This window comes from Electrona antarctica (genome assembly GCF_951216825.1).
Source record: "Electrona antarctica genome assembly, chromosome: 22".
Taxonomy (NCBI): Eukaryota; Metazoa; Chordata; class Actinopteri; order Myctophiformes; family Myctophidae; genus Electrona; species Electrona antarctica.
The window spans coordinates 10453715-10476368 of record NC_136805.1 but is presented as its reverse complement, the minus strand read 5'-3'; the positions used below and the strand labels follow the sequence as shown (position 1 = coordinate 10476368).

At 45.0% G+C, this 22654-nt stretch overlaps 1 protein-coding gene across 1 annotated transcript in view; it reads left to right on the top strand.

The window, feature by feature from the left end:
* Positions 1-22654, top strand: part of cacna1g (calcium channel, voltage-dependent, T type, alpha 1G subunit) — a gene marked incomplete at its 5' end in the record, with an annotated part of 243541 nt that overhangs the window by 180721 nt on the left and 40166 nt on the right. The window contains one exon of the mRNA XM_079492215.1: positions 19757-19908. Within this exon, the coding sequence (XP_079348341.1) occupies positions 19757-19908 (152 nt within the window). The remainder of the gene's footprint in view (positions 1-19756; positions 19909-22654) is intronic.

Below are 22654 nucleotides of genomic sequence, written 5' to 3'. Positions count from 1 at the left end.
AACTCTACGTTTGGCACCCGTGATGTGTGTCTGCTACAAACTTGTTTCCATGGGGACCTGGTGAAGGTGACGATACTGACAGCGGGAGACTGTGGAGAGGTGCATGAGCTGAAGACCAAACTCCAGGTTGTTATTGGACCTCTGTGCGTGCGTGTGTGCATGCTTGCTTGCGTGCGTGAGTGTGTGTGTGCACGTGTGTGTGTGTGTGCACGTGTGTGTGTGTGTGTGTGTGTAAGCCAAGGTAGCAGATGGTTACAGAGCAGGCTGTAAAATATGCAGGAGCAGCTCTCCAGCCCCAAAATCCTCCCTGTGTCACTGTCTGAGTGAAGAAGCACGACCCATGTCTCTCTCTCTCTCCATCTCTCCATCTCTCCATCTCTCTCTCTCTCTCTCTCTCTCTCTCTCTCTCTCTCTCTCTCTCTCTCTCTCTCTCTCTCTCTCTCTTGCTCTAACACTTCGACGCTCCTTGACTGTGTGTTTATTTATGTTTGAGATAGTCTGGGTATGATTACGTTTTGATTAGATCGACGTTGTTACAGTGTCTTCCTTACACCAACGGTGTCCAGGCCATATATGGACATTAAATTATGTGCGTACTGTATACTGTTCATTTGGTTCTGAAAAGAGTTTTGATTAGATTTTCGAAATTGGAAATACTCAAGTAAAGTACCTCAAAATTGTACTTAAGTAAATGTACTTAAGTAAATGTACTTAAGTAAATGTACTAAAAAATACCTTGTTTTCCCCTCCGTGCAGGCCATCTCGATGGATCTAGCGAAGCCAAAAGCTCCTCTTTGAGCAAACATTTCAACATTGTGTTGATCTGACAATGAGTACCACAGACGAATAACAGTCTAAGTCCACACTATTGATCCATAATATATAAATGATAGATAAGGGTTCAGGACAACGAGGCCTTTTCGTGGAGGGGTCAGTCTGAAATTTGGACTTAGACTGTTTTTCGTCTGTGGTACTCAGAATATGGCGTGACAAACAGACAGATAAACGCGCACCCGCGCTTGCACACACACAGACACATAATCACTGCAGGTTTTCCCATCTGCTACCATACACTTGAGGCGACGAGACAGACAGACAGACAGACAGACAGACAGACAGACAGACAGGCAGACAGACAGGCAGGCAGGAAGGCAGATACAGCCGACTGGCCCCAGATCTGTCTCCGGCGCACATCAGCGCCGCGCTATTTTGTTACTGTATAATTGTGTTATTGATGTCAGTGGTGAGAGAGAGAGAGAGAGAGAGAGAGAGAGAGAGCTCTTATCTGTAACGTGCACCGTGGCGAAGCAGTCATTTGTGAAGGCCAGAGGAACAAAGCCAGGAGAGTTCATGATGGAAGAGGCACATTAGCGCAGAAAGGAAGATGATAGAGCATTGAGGACGAGGCGGAGGGCGAGGGGACAGCATGAAAATGGGGCTTGGATAAAAAATAAAAAAACTGAAAGAGCACAAACATGACATGAGAGTCTAGACGGCCAGCTATAGAGGGTATGCGCATGCATAGAGTGAGTGGTAAATCGAGAGGCAAAGTGAGTGGCAAAGTGATTTTAACTTGTAATTGTTTAACGTCATTTAATGCAATCAGATAGGACTTTTCTGTTTGGATGTATGGCCTGTCAAGGCCAGAAAGTAGGTTTTTTTTTGCCACTCAGTAGGTGTTTCCGCATAACTTCCGCGTATGATGATGATCTCACACGCATACCCTCTATAGCTATACACCGGAACAAACCAACCGGGCATTGTAAAGGGAGGGGGGGAAATGGGAAATGCGTATTATATTGTATATTCATGGTAAGGATGTGTTCGTGTTGGAAGCAACAGAGAAAGCTTTAAGTTTAAAAGTTCATTAAATACATGTTTTTAACATTTTGGCAGCCACAATCTGTGGCTGAGTCACCCAGGAAAGCATGAATTAATGCCCTTAGAGCTATAGCTTCAAGCTTATGAGGTTCTGTGTCTTGTATGCAAAGGAGACTTTTCCCGATTAATTCGGTGTTCCAAAAAGGGGTGCCTGGCGCTTGAGCAAAATCTGTCAGGGGCCGGCCAACCTCCGGGGAGCGTGAACGCACTCGGGTTTCATATAGCTCAGCTACATTTGCTACAATGTAGCAAATGCTCAGCTACATTTGAAAGCTTGAAATGAGACATCCTGCATAAAGAGTATTTTCTACTTTTGGTACTTTAAGTGCATTTTGATACCAAGTACTTTTGTACTTTTACCCAAGTAAATTTTGAATTCTGTTGACTTTTACCTGTAACAGAGTATTTATATATGGCAGTATTGATACTTTTACACGTACAAAATGTAAGTACTTATTCCCACCACTGGGCAGGAATGGAGTCAACAGGGGATGTTTAGGTCCACTGTCCACGGACAGAAAGACAGAGAGGAATGGTGTGTCAGTGACGCTTCCGAGAGTGTAAACCATGCAGTGTGTGTGTGTGTGTGTGTGTGTGTGTGCGTCTGGCAAGGCCGTCCGCAGAGGGAGGAAGGATTTATGAAAAGCTTGCCAGATTAGAACCAGTGTCCTCAATCTCTGCACTGCCGAGTGTTTCTTTAGCGTTTCTTTTGTGATGGAGCCCCGCCGGTCCTCAAAGTGGTGTCTGGGGGGACCCCCCAGGGCGTCCTTGAGGGGGGGTCCGTCGCGCTGGCGTGCAAATGGTTATGGGAAATTGAGTCCCTATTGTTTACAATGGGGAAGCTGCCGAGCAGCGCGCAGCTTCCTCGTCTGGTCTCTTGTTGTGATCGCCACTTTGGAATACTGTTCAACTCTACGACAATCGATTACAACGTTTTAAAGTGGATTTTCATGACAACCAACTCAGCGGTAGGTGCAGTGGCTGTTCAAAGGTAACTTTAATCATAGGCTGGGAAGCCTGAACGACGACCGTAAATGTCCGGCACCAATCTTAAAAAGCGCTTTGACAAAAACCTCCGAACTCGACTGGATGGGTTTTTTTTCTTTTTCTTTTTCTGAAGAAAATGAACATTTTGGAGTTAGGTGGTTCCTTCCAGACATCAGAGATATATGCCCAGGAGGAGGAAGAGCACACAGCCTCATTATAAAGTTTCACACTGTTCTCCATGCACTGGCCCAAACTCATTTAAATAAACAACGTTCAAATATACATGTATAACACAAATATCTGGCACACATACCATAGTCTGCCAGCAGACCTCGAATAAAGAGCCCCACTCACCCATTTCTGTCCAACAAACTGAAAACGGGCCAAAAACAACGGAACAAAGCAGGGTCCCAACATGGTTTTTAATGAGGAGCCCATACATCATTAAACAATCAGAGTTTAAGTGGTGAGCTTTTAACTCGGTACATCGCCCGCTCCTCGCTCCCCCGACGACCAAAACACTGCAGCAAACCCCACAAATAATTGAGTCGAGAGCAGATGTGCAGGACTGTACTGGCGAATATACTGTACAGTGGTGGGAAAAGTGCTCAAATTGTATGCTTAACACTTCCAGTGTGCCGGAACTGTCACAGCCCTGGCCACAGTCTGTGCCACACCCACTCATCCACTGCCCTGATGACTACCTGGGCCCACCTGTGTGTCTCACCTCACCTGCTCCCTAATGAACCTAGTCTATATATAGCCCTTGATGCTCTCATGTGGTTGTTGGTTTATCGGTTTGCTCTGCCTTGTGTATTCATTATTTCTTGCCTTGTAAGGTGTACCTGATTTCTACTTTTGCCTAGTAAAGACTTTAAGTTTATTCCTTGTGTCCGTGAGTTCTGCATTTTGGATCCTTACCTGGGATAGAAGCCTGACAGGAACTTTTCAAAATAAAGGTGCTAAAGTGACCAGCAGATGAGGCAGACTTTACTCTGAAAAAGCCCCGCCTTCCATTACCCCCCCTAAACCCGGGAGGCATAATCTTACTACCTCACGCTGTCACATCTACTCTCTGAATATTAACGCTTTAGAAGCGTTAATATTCCAAACGAGAGGCTATAGGTTACGTCAGAAATGAGGACAGAACATTGGAGTTTTGATCAAAACCATGGAGAGCGACGTACATTTTAGAGAGAAGAGACAGTTCAGTCGGGCCGTAAACAAGGAAGTGAACGGCAGAGCGCATGATGCGCCAAACATGTCTAGGATCGCTGGAGAAGGCATGGCCAAGCAAAAGATGAAAAGGATTTTAGCAATCCGGTTTTATATAATTTATTAAATATATAAGACCAAACGTCCCCAGACGTCATGGGCTTCCTATACCGGTGTAATTCTAAAGACGTGTGGGGACGTGTTGGGCATAAAGAGTCTTAAGTAAGTCAATACTGCAATGCAGAAATACTCTGTTACAAGTAAAAGGTCCGGTAATTAAAATGTACGACGCGTTGTGAGCTTGTAGATCTGCTTTTTTCAAATGGCCGTTTTGTAATAATAATCAGAATCTACAAAGTAACTAGTGTAGTAGGAACTAAGTTTTCAAATGAGCGTATAGTGGAGTAAAAGTACAACATTGGCCTCTGAGATGTAGTGGAGTAGAAGTAAAAGTATTGGAAAATAAATTGTAAAAAAATTGAAAATTTTTAACTTTGTACACTACAGTAAGTACAGTACTTGAGTTAATGTCCTTAGTTAGGTATTATACACCACCGCATACAGTACTATACTGGAGAATATGACTGTTGTGTTAGCCGTGGAAAATTAATATTTCTCACCGCCTTGAAGTCGTGTAAACAGAGTTGTTTCCTTATCTTATCAGTGCAGGGCCTTAAGATGCAAGACTGGGACAATCCTATCCCGTCCTCCTACTACTTCATGTCCTGTATAAGACTGGGACAATCCTATCCCGTCCTCCTACTACTTCATGTCCTGTATAAGACTGGGACAATCCTATCCCGTCCTCCTACTACTTCATGTCCTGTATAAGCACTTACACACATATCCTCATGCTCATCACGCATACACCCACGCCCGCATGCCCACACACACACAACAAAACAAATACCAGTATGCACAGACACAAATTGAACTTGCACACAGTATAATTACTAACTTGCTCATGCAGTAATCCCACACGCACGCACGCACGCACACACGCACGCACGCACGCACGCACGCACACACATTCTCACTCATGCATGCATACACGCATGTACTTATTTGCACATGCACAAATCCCATTCAATGCACGAATCCCATTCAATGCACACTCAACATTAAAACGTACACACACGCACAACAGAAATACTAACTTGGAGATGCACTTCAACCCACACAGATGTGCACACTTGCACGCGTAGGCACACACTCGCGCACACACACATACACACATACACGCACAAACGCGCAGAGCAGGCAGCTGATGCCAATCCGTTCAGCTCTTATCTGGGTCAGCCCTAACAGAGATGGATCTACATAACTCCTACGCCCCAGTCTTTCTCCTCTCTCGTTTATAACCCTCCTCTGTGTGAGGGTAATTAATAATGCCAGGTCGTTAGGAAGGGGGGGGGGGGGGGGTGAGAGGGCAGACACGTTCTGTTAGAGACAGTGCAGGAGGTGGCCTGGGAGGTACGATGCCAAATGTATGCTCCATCGCGCGACAGAGTCATGCTCCTGTCTGTCCACGCGCGGTTTGATCTCGTGGATCGGCTATTGCATTGTTCAGTTCAGAGCACAGATATCCTCAAAGTCCATAGACTTGGCTGGCAAACCTTTTACGTCAGGAAGTGTGCTCTAAACAAACATTAAAAAACCATGCATTGGAGGGGATAGCGCCCCTCAAAACACAGAATACATCAATAACACCATCACTATATATATATAAGTACTTTCATTTAAAAAGCCTATCTTCACATAATCTGAACCAGCTCAGTGGCCTCGTGGTTAGAGTGTCCGCCCTGAGACTGGGAGGTCGGGGTTCAATCCCCGGCCGGGTCATACCAAAGACTCTAAAAATGGGACCCAGTGCCTCCCTGCTTGACACTCAGCATCAAAGGGTTGGATTGGGGGTAAGTCCCTGCGACATACTAGCGTCATGTCCAGGAGGTGTACATTAAGCTGCCTCACGCTACAGAAACCGGAGATAGGCTCCTGCCCTATGGGCCTCATGGCTCGGCAAGGCTACTTACTTACTTATCTTCACATAATCTTACTAAAAGCTCTAATAATACCCATGGAGAAATGGAGAGGGAGGGAGCCTAGGCCGGTGTTAAAGTATCATCTCACTGTAAGGTGTAATAGGTAACAAGTGGTAAGTGAATGGCGTGACATAATGAACGTTTGATCACACACCTCTGGGCTTGGCCGGGTGTTTCTCTTAACCCATTGAGACCAGATTTCTGTTGTAATTGGCCGCCGACAACCATCTGAAAATATGTTGTTCCAGGGATACGCCACCCAGAAGCAACGATATGAGTTTAAAACGTTTGCTGTGAAAGAATACATATTCAAAGATTTGCAAACGGTTATCACGATTTTTCAAAACAAATAGCAGATCTACAAGCTCGTAGCGAGGCACTCGGTGCCGCGATACGAGCTTGTAGATCTGCTATTTTTCAACAGCTATAAAGTTTAAAATAATGGTTTACAAGTGGTTTAAAGCTATGAGGTGGCACAGAAGCGCTCCCAGGTCTCGGTCTGCTTCGGGGATTGCCGGCGGGTGTATAAAAGAGAGAGAGCCAGATTCTGTGACTCGGCACTATAAATATATACATTATAGGCGGTGCATGGCTGGGTTAGTGGGGCCTGACACGTTGCTGTACCTAGAGGTGCATGGCTGGGTTAGTGGGGCCCGACACGTTGCTGTACCTAGAGGTGCATGGCTGGGTTAGTGGGGCCCGACACGTTGCTGTACCTAGAGGTGCATGGCTGGGTTAGTGGGGCCCGACACGTTGCTGTACCTAGAGGTGCATGGCTGGGTTAGTGGGGCCCGACACGTTGCTGTACCTAGAGGTGCATGGCTGGGTTAGTGGGGCCCGACACGTTGCTGTACCTAGAGGTGCATGGCTGGGTTAGTGGGGCCCGACACGTTGCTGTACCTAGAGGTGCATGGCTGGGTTAGTGGGGCCCGACACGTTGCTGTACCTAGAGGTGCATGGCTGGGTTAGTGGGGCCCGACACGTTGCTGTACCTAGAGGTGCATGGCTGGGTTAGTGGGGCCCGACACGTTGCTGTACCTAGAGGTGCATGGCTGGGTTAGTGGGGCCCGACACGTTGCTGTACCTAGAGGTGCATGGCTGGGTTAGTGGGGCCCGACACGTTGCTGTACCTAGAGGTGCATGGCTGGGTTAGTGGGGCCCGACACGTTGCTGTACCTAGAGGTGCATGGCTGGGTTAGTGGGGCCCGACACGTTGCTGTACCTAGAGGTGCATGGCTGGGTTAGTGGGGCCCGACACGTTGCTGTACCTAGAGGTGCATGGCTGGGTTAGTGGGGCCCGACACGTTGCTGTATGGCTGGGTTAGTGGGGCCCGACACGTTGCTGTATGGCTGGGTTAGTGGGGCCCGACACGTTGCTGTATGGCTGGGTTAGTGGGGCCCGACATGCTGTACCTAGAGGCTAATTTCATGCATTGCATTGACGCAGTTTGTTCGGTGAGGGAATGTCACATAGTGTTAACTTGTTGACAATAAAAAAAAAATTATGTGGATTTTGTCCGGCGTCCACCACCACTTACAACTTGTTTACAGTGTGTTGTTTCGTCGGTTAAATTCACATCTTAATTTTACATTTTTTACTTGACATTTTTATAGCTCCCTCACAAGGAGCTCAAATATAATATATCATCACGATGGATGGTGATTAATGCATGTGGAAGATTTACAGCACTGTCCGTCCTCCAGTGCGGTCTGCTTAGGGGTAGAGCTCGGACAATATCCTTGCCAAAGTCATTTCTCGTTCCTTTCAAGATCTTTATTTCTCGCGTTGCGCTCGTTCGGCGAGGCACGCGCGTACTCTACCGCAGATAGGGCCTTTTTATTTTGCAAAATACTGTACAGAGCAGCAGTGTCTGACTGTGGAAACTCCGATTTACGACTCAATGATGATGATGTGATGCAGATTGGTCTCGCTGACTGACAGGGAAGTGCAGACGGATAGCGTGCCGTTTATTGCCGTGGCTGCAGTGTACGGCTGTACGCCATCCTTATAAACATGATGGAGTCAGTGAGCAAAAAATGTGCTCAAAGTTTAACTTAAGTGAAAGTATCAATACTTCAACGTTTACTTGAGTAAAAGTAAAATAGTATTGGCTTCAAAATGTACTTAAAGTAAAAGTAATCATTGTGCAGAATGTCTCATTTCAAGTTTTCAAATGTATGATAATCTTTTGAAAGTAGCAGATCTACAAGCTCACAATGCGACACATTGTGAGGCTTGTAGATCTGCTATTTTCAAATGGCTGAAATGTAAAAAAGTAACTAGTAACTAAAGCTTTCAGCTAAATGTAGTGGAGTAAAAGTATAATATTTGCCTCTGAGATAGTGAATAGTGGAGTAGAAGTAAAAGTATTGGAAATTGGAAATACTCGTTAAGCACAAAAACCTCCAAATTGTACTTAAGTACAGTACTTAAATAACATCACTGTCGTGGAATAACTTAATAACATTTTGGTTTGTTTTGGGGAGGTCTTGACTATTTCACTTTTTTTCTATTAACACAAGGTGACTTTGATCTTGTGGTTGTCATTGCAGGTTCTCATTGCAGGACGTGGAGTTCATTTATGAGGTTCAAACATTATTTCGTGACGGATGACCAACTTTTCCTTGAAGGAAAAATAAATCCAAAGCAATTAATGCATGTCATTAACTTTCCAGCACGGAAAGCTACACTGTAATTCATCGCTTTAACCGCCACAAACGACACTTAATTAATCTCAATCAGTTTTAATATTATTAACCCATTTAGACCAGTGAGAACAGATTCTACAAATGTCTTCTAAATCATGACAGTTTTCAGAAAAACCTGTTTCTATGTCAATGGTTCTCAAACTATTACATGTCAAGGACCCCAAAAAAATTATGAAATTGGCCGCTGACCCCCATCTGAAAATAGGTTGTTCCAGGGACCCTCCAGTAGCAAAGATTTTAGTTAAAAACGTTCGCTCTGAAAGAATATATATTCAAAGATTTGTGCCACATTTTCACGATTTTTCTAAAAGAAAATAGCAGATCTACAAGCTCATAGCGCGGCACCGAGTGCTGCGCTACGAGCTTGTAGATCTGCTATTTTTAAATAGCTAAAGTATAACCTAATGCTTAAAACACCAAAAGGGGGTTCCCGCCCAGAATGGCTTAATTTACGCTCGGCTCCAAATAATGTGATTAATAATGAGGTAGGCAGGTATACCTTTTTTTAGTTTGATCCGCCCGTTATTCATTCATTATGGATGCTTCTGGTTTGAGGGTTTCCTGCGTAAATAAATATTTCATATAGTGCCGTGAAATGTCAGGAGCGGAACAACAGCGGCCGTGGCATATTGTCTCGTGTACACTGGATGGATATGCTGCTGGCTGCAGACTGCACTTCCACTACATCTGTCTCGCCGGCGTTGGCCTCAAACTGTGTGTGTGTGTGTGTGTGTGTGTGTGTGTGTGTGTGTGTGTGCGTGTGCGTGTGTGTGTGTGTGTGTGTGTGTGTTGGCCATTCCACTGTATAGCCTTCAGCACGTATAAGTGCTTGTACTGTATCGTGTCCAGTGTGCCTTGGACGTCGCCCCAATTGCCATATCAGCGCACGGCCAAGTGCACAAGATCAAACACGCGTGTGTGTGCTGTAGTAAAACCAGGTTTTGTGCCATAGTATAGCGGAACTAGGTTGACTGTGGCTCACGAGGTATAGAGCAGGTCGTCCAATGATCCCTGGGTTCGGCGGTTCGAATCCCGTGTCACACTGACACTGAACCCCACATTGCCTCCAATGAGTTGGTCGGTGTGAGCTCGCCACCATCGGTGTGTGAATGATGTGGGACCTGAGGACGTTGTCGTCGACTGTTCGCCGCTTCACCTCCCAATGTATGAATGAATGGACCATTGTAAAGCGCTTTGAGCACTTGGAAAAGCGCTATAAAATGCAATTCATTATAGGTTGATTACAGTCAGTGGTGGAAAGTACATTTACTTACTGTAAGTACTGTACTTAAAGTACAATTTTGAGGTATATTTATATTTGTACTGTATACTGGTGTATTTCCAATTTCCAATAGGCTACTTCTACTTTTTCCACCACTGATTATACAGTTGAGAGACTATGATATATGGAATAAAACGCATCGTTTTTTTTGTTTTTAGATATCCATTGGCCAATCATACGGTTCACTGCAGCTTCAGTGTGAGGGCTGGTCAGGATAATGGTCTATGAACTCTGTTCACTGCAGCTTCAACAGTCAGTGTGAGGGGTGTGGTCAGGTCAGGATAGATGTCTATGAACTCTGCGTTTAAAGGCTTGAAGGCCATTGTCTGTGATGGATTATACAACAGGTCGTTTCGAGGAATTAATGGCACTTCTGCACTGCTTACGCTCGTTCTTGCAGCAACGCAAGTGTGCCTTTAATGACAGTAACGCACACCCTCTTGTGTGATATTGATTTAGTCAACTACGTACATGCTCTGGTATAGGCTGTTCCACACCCGGACAGCACTGTGGAGAAACGTTCTGTCCAAATAGGTGGAGATAATGTGTTCTGTGTTTTTTTTACCATTACGCTGTTATAGTGCTTCTCATCGGCCATGTAATTTGTTAGTAAATGCGCCCATCATTGCTATATATATATATATATATTCCTGTGGTCCCCGTCCGTGTCCCCGCCTTTCCACTCACACACGATCCAATCAATCGCTTGCCTTCACCATTCAGCCCCGCCCACCTCCCCTCCCCCCTCCATTTCAGTCGCTATACATCCTGCTCAAATATAAGACTCAGAAAGAGGTGTGTAAGTCTACCGTGTGAACCAGCACAGTGTGTGTGCGTGTGCGTGTGCGTGTGCGTGCGCGTGAGTGTGAGTGTGCGTGTGTCTGTGTGCGTGTACATGTGCGTGTGTGAACGTCAGAGAGAGGGTATAAGGCTGGGTGACATGACTTCAAATCTATATCACAATATTATTATTATTTGTATTATTATTATTACAATATATAGTGTAAATAGCAGATCAACAAGCTTGCATTGTAACACATATGGTGATCTTGTAGATTGGCTATTTTCGCTATAACGCACTAATACAGGGCTTAATCAGACTAGTCAATTGTAAAGAAAATGATTAGAATTGTTTGCGTCAATTTGTTGATATAAGAAATACAAAATAAAATATATAAACCTGCTTCTAAATTTATCTATGAAGTGATTAAGCTCGTTCTCGGTTCTAAATGTCGGTGTGGATATATTTTGGGTTAATTGCCCAGCCCTAATCCTCACGCTCGCTCATTTTTTGTATACAATGTCATGGTTTCTTATTTCTGTTCTTTTCTTCTGGACTCCTCAATGTGCCCTGCTGCTTATCTTTTATGCCTTCCTGTGATTCAGATCCATTTCTCTCTTCCGTATTTGTCGTCTCCTCCTGTCTTCTCTGTTGTGTCTAAGCGAGGCAGCAGAGCATTTTGGGAAATCCAGCTGAATCTTTTGTTTAAATTCCTTTATCCTTTTCTTTTTACTGTTCCCTTTGATGGTTGTTGGTTTGCTTTGACTCAGTGTTTGCTGGCTTCTGAAGTAGCCCTGGAGAGCCAAATGAGTTTTAAACGGTTTGACTTAACATTATAACGTTGCCGTTTGGGTCCCATTGAGCCTGTACTATTCCACTAGTCAATTCTTCAAGGACGTGCTGTTCCGCAGAATTCAGGAGCGATGATCTATCATTACGATTTGCCTTACATTATCCATGCTGCTTTTTTAGTGTGCATTTGTCCAACTTCCATTCAAAAAAATCATACTTTCACAAATCAACTGTGCAAGCGCGTTGTGGTATTTAGAAGTGAACGACTCCGTTTCAGTGTCGCCGCTCTTCTTTGAAGTTCTGCCCCGGGGATGGGTAATAGGCTCGTGCCAGGCTCCGTTAAGTGTCAAACCGCTGAAACACTTGGTTCTCCAACGGCTGGCTTCTTAAGTAGATTTGAAAAACCTGTATACGTTGGTGGCGCTCCTATACCATTGTGTCCAGCAGACATTGACTCTTCAGTGTTTTACTACTAAGCCATTGACCATTGCAGGAACGGGTTCCTAAAAGCAGCCTCAGCAGCCAAACCATGCAAGACTAACCCTATATAACCATGCCTGTGTGGTTCCACGTGTCGGCCCATATCCACCCCCTCCATCCATATGAAGTGCACTGTGGCTGCTTTTTAGGACCGTTACCCGCTCTTCCTTTTGCAGCCATTCTGTTTTGGACAAAAAAAATGTCTCTTTCCCATCATCTGACATCATCCCAATTGTAGTCCATATGCGTTAAATATCATCGCCACTCATCCCCCTGCCATCGCCAAGAACATCCAGCTCTGACTCTACTGCAATCACACAATCATGACATGCAGGCACACACGGGGCAGCGACCCCCGACCCTGTCCCACACATCTTACGTGACACTCATAACCTCGCTGTATGCCATCTCTGGAAGGTTCATGGTCGAGCTCTGTTTCATTGGAGCATATAAAGGTCTGTCACGACACGCCACGCCACGCCACATCCACTCTGTACCACCACATACTGAACCATACATATCCAATCCAGCCCGACCACCACAGTTCAATCACGGTGATACTATACCATGTGGGGCTTCTTTCCGCTCACCGGGCGCCCCCCAAACCCCCACCGGGGCGGTGGGGCCCATTTACTGTGTCTGTATTTCCCAACCAAGACCGCCTCGGAAATGTATTTATTATATTTTTGAGAGTGGCACGGTCCAAAAACAACTCCTGGTGCCCTACATCCTCGAATCCGTATACTTACCCATACCCCCCCCCCCCCCCTCTCATACCTTGACCCCCCCACCCCCCCAATCAAACTGTATCTGAGGTGAGTACAAGGTGAGTACACAGGAAGACACCAGGATAAATGAGGCCTCCGGGCGTTGTTTTTGGACATGGGAGGGAGGGGAATCCTTCGCCTCTGTTGTCTTCACTAACAACCTTTTCAATTTCTCCGCCGGTGTCGGAACGGATGTCAGGTGGTGATCACGTTGGGGGTTTTAGATCTCCTTAGAATCAGTTGAGCTCGGGTGTTTCTGTTTATTGAACGGTTGTTTATTCGGATTCCAAAATTAGCGACTTCTCTTTCTGTCTCTGCTTGAGAGGAGCGTGGCTAAAATTTTAATCCACTTTGGTCCCGGGCTGAAACAGTTCATGAACTTCTGATTTACAGTTACCAAAACATTGAAATGTCATGCCTGACACTATATTTAAACAATCAGAAAGCAAGTGCTAACTAAGGCTAGAGCTAAGACCTCCAATGCAATGAAATATATGTGCATGCAATGTGTTTATAACCTATAGTGTAAATGCACCCCGGTGACGGGATTGGGTATGGAGACGCAGCCCGCAGGTATCATGACCGTATACATGGTGACCTGTTTGGGTCATGATGACCTGTTTGGGTCATGACCTGCTGCCATTGGTATTTCTGAGCCCAATTCTGTTGCCACAAGATTGTGTGTAACAGCCGAGAGAGAGAGAGAGAGGAGGCTTCACCTTTACAGTAGTATATCACCAGATCACAGGAGGAGAAAGATATCTTTATGAACTGTATAGGTGGAGAGAGAGAGAGAGAGGAGGCCTCACCTTTACAGTAGCATATCACCAGATCTCCATGGGGGAGAAAGATATCTTTATGAACTGTATAGGTGGAGAGAGCGAGATGGAGAGAGAGAGAGAGATGAATGAGGTCTACAGTTAACCCATTAAGACCTGATGCAGATTCTGTGAATGTCTTCTAAATCCTATAAACAGGTTTCTGAAAAAAGTGAGGGTGGGGTTCTCAAACTTCTTCATGTCAAAAATTATATGTATTAGGCCGTGGACGCGACCATCTAAAAATATTTAGCTCCAGGGACTCCCAGAAGGAAAGATTTGAGTTTAAAAAAAACGCTTTTAAAGAAAATAATATATCAAAGATTTGCACTTCAATGCAATTTTCTAGATTTTCAAAAATGGCAAATCGACACGAGCAATTTTGTTTTATTGCCAAAGTTTAAAATATCGCTATTTTCTTTAGCTCAAATCTAAAATCATACTTGTTAACGCTGTCCCGGTCTTCATGGGTTATCATAGCTATAACTCTCTCACGTCAGAAGAAGGCTCTCACTTTGACGGCAGCCTGACTCCCAGGCCTCGGGTGTGATGTAACGTACATCACACTGTGTGTGTGTTCTCTTATGTTATGGGAGCAGAGAGAGAGCGAGCTCCGTTCCTCATCAAAGCACCGCTGCTGGCTCCGCTCACTCCTCCTCCTCCGCACAGGAGAAAACACGGCAGTGTGATGGAATTCGGGGTTTAATGTTCTCGCTCTCATTCTCCTGTCAGTTATTTTACTTCCTCAATTAAACTTTTTTTGAACTAGCCCCTGGAATAATTATTGTTCCGTTTGTCCCACTTTAGAGTTTCGCGTTATACACGACCCCGATGCCTTTTCATTTGAACCGTAAACACTGGAACATACTGGCCCGCAGCGACGGTTTTTGGTTTAAAGCGAATAGTTTTACTGTCCTCCCATTCGCACTGTTGGGTTTACTGTCCGTACGATATACTGCATCATTACCGGTTATGGGCCTACATTTTAATGTGTAACTCTCGCGCGTGAGAGCACACACACACACACACACACACACACACACACACACACACACACACACACACACACACACACACACACACACACACATGCGTGCGTGCGTGCCTCTCTCTGTCTGTCTCAGTGTGTCTAGCTGCCCATTGCACCTGCAGACAGGAAGTATAAACGGTGGAATGATAACCGATTAAGACGAATCTATATAGTCTTCTAAATCCTAAAACAGTTTTCAGACAAAAACAGTGGTTCTCAAACTTTTTCATGTCAACGACCCCCGAAATGATATGTATTTGGCTGCCGACCCCCTTCTGGGGCGGGGGGGGGGGGGGGGGGGGGGGGGCTGCCGACCCCCATGATCCCATCTCAAAACATTTTGTTCCAGGGAGCCCCAAAGATTTGCACAAATGTTCACGATCATAATTGAGCTTGTATAGATCTGCTATTTTTGAATAGCCAAAGCCTGAGGAAGGTCGCAAGACCGAAACGTTGCTTTAATAAAATGCTCTGAACCCAGCAAGTGGCGGTGTGCGGGTGTCTCTCCTTTCACATTGTATATGCCTCGTCATCATCACACCTGCTCCAAACCTACCGGGTGTGCGGAAGTCATCTCTCTATGAACAGCCAAAGTCTAAAATAATGCCTTAAATGGCTTAAATCTAAAATGACACAGATGCTTTCCCCGGTCTTCATGGCCATAACCAACAAGTCATATGTCCCTTTCTCCTCGTAACACAATAAAAAGGATGTCATGATGGAACTCCCCCAGACAGCCGCAGTATAGCTACCGCGCGGCGCTGAATGTGTGACTGTAGGGCCAATGCAGGCTCAGCCACTCAGACACTCCAACCTGCTTTATCAGCGTCTGTGTGGGCGGACCATATGCTGCTTCACCAGCAGCCCTCAGTCCCTCACAACCCCATTCACACGTCATGATGCCGAGAAAGCATGACAGTGGAACTGTCACTTTCTTTAGCCCATTTAGGCCTTAAAAGGCCTTAAAAAAATCTTCTAAATCCTCCAGTTTTCTGAAATAAATATTTTCACGATTTTTCAAAAATAGCAGACCTACAAGCTCGTAGCGCGCCACTCGGTGGCGCGCTATGAGCTTGTAGATCTGCTATTTTTCAATAGCTAAATTATAACATAATGTTTAAAACACCAAAAGGGGTTCCCGCCCCAAAATGGGTTAGGAACGTCACGCACGCTGTAAGCCAAGATACGAGAAAAGCAATTATCACCAGCGCATTTGAAAGGCATGAACGATTTGTTACCTTTTTTATTTGAATCCTCATGCCGTGCCGACCCTGAAGCTTAACTGGCGGTGAAATTTTTTTTTTAGACTTTCAAAACCAATTGTCATTTTTTTTACCGGGCGGGCGGTGTGAACGCCTAAACGTAGTCCAACACGGGGAACCGGAATTGGCTGCCTTGCAGATCGGTTGTCATTACTGGCATTCAGGGACCTCTGCACTGCTAATGCCAATCATTACCAGGAGGAGGCAAAACATGTCAGTAGTTAATCGCAGAAACGTTGCTGTGCTAAATGAAGTTTTTAGAATGAGTTTATAAGGCCAGGCTCAACCACTTAATCCCTATTTGATACTTTTCAAAAAATTGCAGATCTACAGTGCCAGAGTAATCCAGTAAGAGAGTGGCGACACGCTTTGATCTCGCCGCAAAGCGGGTGCCTATATGGGCTATAGTTCCAAACATTGGAACTATCCCATTGAGATCCCATTGTTACAATGGTAGTCAACGCTAGTGTCGCTACTCTCTTACTAGATTACTCTGTACAGTGCATGCTCGCCATATGTCACGGACGGTGCATGGTAATTGGCTAGTTTCCCCAGTAAGGACACACGCCCCAAATAGGAACACCAGGGTTAATTCGTCAGGAAAACAGTACTTGTTCAGACAATGTTCTAAAGCAGGACCTGGGCATTACACGGCCCGGGTGACAAACACGGCCCTTTGGCTGACTCTGACCGGTTATTTGGAAATTTGAAAATAAAACATACTTTCTAATTTTACCCTATGTGTGGTCCGTGGACTAAAACTGCATTACTTTGATTTTGAAGCCTGTTTATTCACGTACACGCAATCTGTTTCCTTGCCGAAAATTGCGTGCGATTGACAACCGGTTACCTTCCCTGTCACTTCTCAAAAAATGTCCGCTCATGCCAAAAAAAGAAAGGTAGATACCAAATGCAGAGGTTTGAACAAAATATGGACTACTAAGTATTTTTTTTACTGAAGTCAGAGATAATAATAATAACTCTTACCAGCTTGCCAAAACAATGCCATGTACTGCTTTGTATATGGAAATAAAATTAGAATTATGCAGAATTGAGTTCAGCCTTTTGGCCCGGCCCTCCACAATATTGTCTGTTTCTCATTTGGCCCCTTGGGAAAAATAACTGCCCATCCTGTTCTAACGTGTTCCAGAACATTATTTACATACAGTTACATAGAGTTATGTAACTTATGTACATGCAATTTAACTGCCCCATTATTCACTTCACAATTGGTTTCTGGTCTTCATTAACCAATTTAGGCCTGACGTCGAAATTTATAAAATGTCTTCTAAATCCTGACAGTTTTCTGTCAGGATTTGCTACACATTTTCACGTTTTTTTTTTTAAAATAGCAGACCTACAAGCTCGTAGCGCGCCACTCGTTGGCGCGCTATGAGCTTGTAGATGTGCTATTTTTCAATAGCTAAATTATAACATAATGTTTAAAACACCAAAAGGGGTTCCCGCCCAAAATGAGTTAAAGGCCCAAACCGCACCAATGCGAATCCTTGAAACTCCTCGCAACTGTTTGGTTGCAAAGGAGTTGCATGGTGAATCATTGGTGCGGTTCGGGCCTTAGCCTAAGGAGACAGCAGCATATTTATTATTATTTGCAAAAGTCATACTGGGCAAACTCCCTTCGTATTTGTGTGATGTCTTATCACCCAATAACAGCCGTTATGATGTGGACTCCACTGCTCCGCCAGGTAGACATGTAGCCTTGGCCCAGAACTTGGTATAGAGAAACTTTTTCTCCCGTTTCTGTGCCCTGGTGGAATAACCTCCAGAACAGACAACAATTTAATAATTTAATCTCCCTGGGAGAGTTCAAAGTCCTCATTATTGAAAAGAGCACCGTTGTGTATCTGTTGTCCCTCGTCTGCTTCTATTCTATCATTCGTGCGACCCGTATAATAGTGCGTTGTCTTGGCTAGCTCACGCTCGGGGAAAAAAAAAAGCGAATTGAATCCTTTGGGACTTCCAGTTTCAATAAGCGTTAAATAAATAAAATAAACAGGATTTGTAAACTTTTACTTTTAAAGTATAAGCGAGTTGGAGTTGACTCCAGGTCAGCACAAAGAAGCCAATATTGCTGTTTTTGCTGTTGCAGAACCTCGACAGAACTCATCAATAGTTGAGTATATATATGCCTACTGTGGTCTAAAAAGATAACAAATGGAACAGTGCACTTTTAGATTTCATGTTTAAAATGAACATCCCCAGACACATAAACATATTCTTTGGAAACTGTCCCCAGCAGTATGCCATATACGCCGTGCGTCCTTATATTGCCTATAGATCTCCAAAAAAGATAATGCTTGATCCTCCCCAAAGGCACAGATAAGACATAGAAATGGGTTGATAAAGCTGTGCTCTTAACTGATTCTGCTTACTCGTCTCTCTCTACCATCCATTCCCTCGTGTAGTAGTATAAAGGTCCTGTATAGCACTGCTGGGAAGCATGAGACACGCATGCATGCGTACACACACGCGTGCGTGCGTGCGCGCACACACACACACACACACACACACACACACACACACACACACACCCTGGTCTCTTGGGACTCGTCGACACCGCTCAGCACAGCAGCAGAAGTGGTGTACCTACAGTATGGGGTAATTGGCCAGAGAGGGATCACTCACTAGCCCCAAAGGAATCACCGTTATCTGTGTGTGTCCCTCCTATGACCCATCTCTCCACTTAACTGCTCAGGCCATTATGGATATATACTGTATGGTGATACTTATACGTGGTGGTGGTGGGAGCCTCCTCTCTCTCTCTCTATCTCTCTCTTTTTCATCCATCCTTCTGTCCTTCCCTCGCTCCCTCCATACATCTATTCATCATGGATGGATGGATGGATGGATGGATGGATGGATGGATGGATGGATGGATGAAGGGCAGACTAACAACGGTGTGTCTCCTGTGGAAGTGAGGTGTTGATGACTTCGATGTGTCTTTTGAAAGAGCGAGACAGAGGAGAGGAGATCAAAAGAAGAGACGAGGAGGAGAGAAGAAGAAGAAGAAAAAAAAGGGAGAGAGCTATAGCTCCGAAATAGCAGAGCTATATCGCCCAGGGCCTAGTCTAAAAACATCGGATCAGGCTCCTCCTCCTCCTCTATCAACACCTCACGCACGCACGCACGCACGCACACACGCACGCACGCACGCACGTGCACACACACACACACACACACACACACACACCCTCTCTAGGGAAACTTCATTCAAATAAGTGTTGATTACTGGAAAGGAGGATCTGATTTGATTAGTCATGACTAGCGACCACAGGGGTACTCTCTCTCTCTCTCTCTCTCTCTCTCTCTCTCTCTCTCTCTCTCTCTCTCTCTCTCTCTCCCTCTCTCTCTCTCTCTCTCTCTCTGTATTAGCTCTCCTCTTTCTTACATCTCTCTCCTCTGCCTCTCTCAGTTTTTCCCAGTATCTATATATATATTTAACTCTACATCTGTTGGTATTGCTTCTCTCCGCCTGTTCTTCCTTACCCTGTTGAGCGAGTGTAATGGGCGTGTATGCATTGTGCTGTCTCACAAACGCCACCCCATGGGGGTGCCACGTTCTCTCTGCTCCCGGTACTTGTCTCACTCGTTTCACGACCCCCCCGCCTCCTATATATACTCCCCGTCCCTCTATACTACGGAATCCCTCCCTCCCTCCCTCCCCCCCGCTTCCACCCCACTTCCAACAGAAGCTCAGAGCAAGCCGTACTACTCAGACTACTCCCCGGCGCGCCTCTTCATCCACCGGATGTGCACCAGCCAGTACCTGGACCTGTTCATCACCATCGTCATCGGCCTCAACGTCATCACCATGTCCATGGAGCACTACCAGCAGCCCAAGGTGAGAGACGACACGCGCTTCCAACGTTATCAGCCTATAATCAAGAATATGTCCGTAATCAGAAGCCTGGAAAGAGACCCAATATGTGATAATCAGACATACTAGGAAAGGCAGAATTGAAACTACTGACACGTTAGGGAGCGCTTGTTTTTTGTGACCATGACCATGACGGAGGCACGCCATCTCTGGTGGCCTTGAGCCACGTGATGCAATCGTATAAGCGACCATCGTATAAGCGACCAAAAAGGAACGTGAAATCGTATAATAAGTGACCAAAAAGGAACGCTTATACGCGTTTGGGCTATGAGCTTTCATCAGAGCATGTTTCGTTGAGCAGTTGACACATTGACTGCCAGGATATTCATTAATCAATTCATTAATTCTGGGACGTGCACAGGGATTTGGAGGGGCAGGGGGCCAAAATTTGAAAAGGGCACTTGCGGCGCACGTGCCACACCACATAATTTGGGTTTTATTTAGGGGTGCCATTTTGCGGGGGGGTGGGGACACAAGGTTATACTAACTATACTTGAGTCAATCAGTACAAATCTACACTCTCAGTATTGAGCAAGATAAGATATGAACATTGATAAGATCATAGAAGAAAATATGATAGATGCTTATTTACTCAATCAGTACAAAGCTATAGGCCTAGTATTGAGGAAGATATTGACATTAATTCCATGATGAGATTGATCATAGAAAAATAATAGTCTATAATTCTTTAAAGCAACACCGAAGCTTTAGATACGGTATGAGAACATGGAACAGGAACAACGATGGGGAATAAAGTGCTTTAACTTAAAAAAGAAAAACAGTCACACCCGTGTGACGTGAGGGGCGCTTTACCAACCCTTATCATCTTACATCATCACGATATCATAACATAACATATGCCAATTTGCTCAGTTGATCGCCACTTTGTATTCTTTTTCAACACTACAACAAGCGATTACATAAGGGATAATATCTGGCTAGGTGGTCATTGTCGGGAGATAATTCACCGACAGGGAGTTTAAACTCGGTTAAACTCCCTGAAGGTATTTCTCGCTCAAATGTTTTCAAAAACATTTTTGAGAGCAATGTTCAGCTGTAAATGACATTGTGTGTCACTAGTGTGTGTGTTTACATGGCTATCATGTTGGAAACAGCAGTAAATCAAGCGGGGCGCAGCCGCGCAGCTGGTGCTCAGAGGGTTTGATTGGGCAGAGGTCTGTTATACAGCGGAGCGGTCATTATCAACACATAACTCACCGCTGAATTCAGCGATTGACCAATCAGAATCAAGCATTCAACCAAGCCATGTAGTAAACCGGATTTTCATGAAAAGCAACAATCATGTTGGCGCATTGGCTCTTCAAAGGTTAGTGAAAACTATAGGCAAGGAGATCTGGATCACGATTATTTAATCCCGCTGTCAAACAAAGTTCACAAAGTGAATGTGTTAAGTGTCTTGCTCACGGACATTTAACGCTAGGAGGCGTACAGGTCACCTTCTGTTCCACAGATAGCCTCTCTCTCTGCCGTTCAACTTTGGCCACCATGAGGGCATATAATAGAGGGCCTACCGTTGTGTCTGTGCGTCTGAGGCTTATCTCGCAAACTGCCTAGTAGGCGAAAAACGTTCTAATTTGAAGTCATTTCCATATAATTCATTATAAAAATCAATTGGCATTCTCATCTAGATTAGTAGTAGCCCACTGGTATCTATATCTGAAGTTAATTCTCTCTTATCTGTTGATGTACCTTTGAATTAATTCCATCCATCATGGGGCACCATTTCTGACGGCTTAGGGGTACGCAGAAAATGCAGGAGTATTCACAGGAAATGGTGGGTGTAGCTCCACCGTCAACTGAACTAGCTAGTGAGACACGATGAAAACCTTTTGAAAATGGCAGAACATTTTGAGGAGAGGTTGTGCACGTTAGTAAGAACTATTACTATGTGTATATCATGTCACTTGACCAGCTCAGTGGCCTTGTGGTTCGGGAGGTCAGGGTTCAATCCCCGGCCGGGTCATACCAAAGACTCTAAAAATGGGACCCAGTGCCTCCCTGCTTGACACTCAGCATCAAGGGTTGGATTGGGGGTAAGTCCCTGCGACATACTAGCGTCATGTCCAGGGGGTGTACTTGTACATCAAGCTGCCTCACGCTACAGAAACAGGAGATAGGCTCCTGCCCTATGGGCAAGGCTACTTTATATCATGTCACTTGGTCCAAACACAGGGAAAATAGTTATTACAGTACAGGTACATTCAGGAGGATATCCTTGACAATTGACTATCACCAATATGCTTTGATGCCAGAAACCTTTTGACTCTGAACATGCCCTCTGGTGGAATGGGAATGACACAGCTGGATAAGACTAGGTAATGAAATAAAAGGCTGGTGAGTGGATGTAGTTTGCAGCCTGAGCTGAGTGGGTGGCCAACAGATAGATTTGACTGAAATCCCCCGCGGACTTGGCTTATTTTCTCTCCATTTTTCTTCCATATTAAAGGTCGGTTTCTACATGGGAGTCGAGTGTGGTGAATTCTCCTATGGGTAAAGAAAAAAAGAAAGACAAGAAAGGCTGCCTTTATTATTCTGGCCTTTTCACTAAGAAAGTAGGAGAGGTGAGGGGTGGGAACGCTCTATTATGTGAAATAACGAATCCTGAGCGGAGGTTAGTTTCTATGATGTATCACAGACTTCACAGTAGCTGTTTCTAGGTCAGACGCAGGACAACATTCCACGTGAAGAC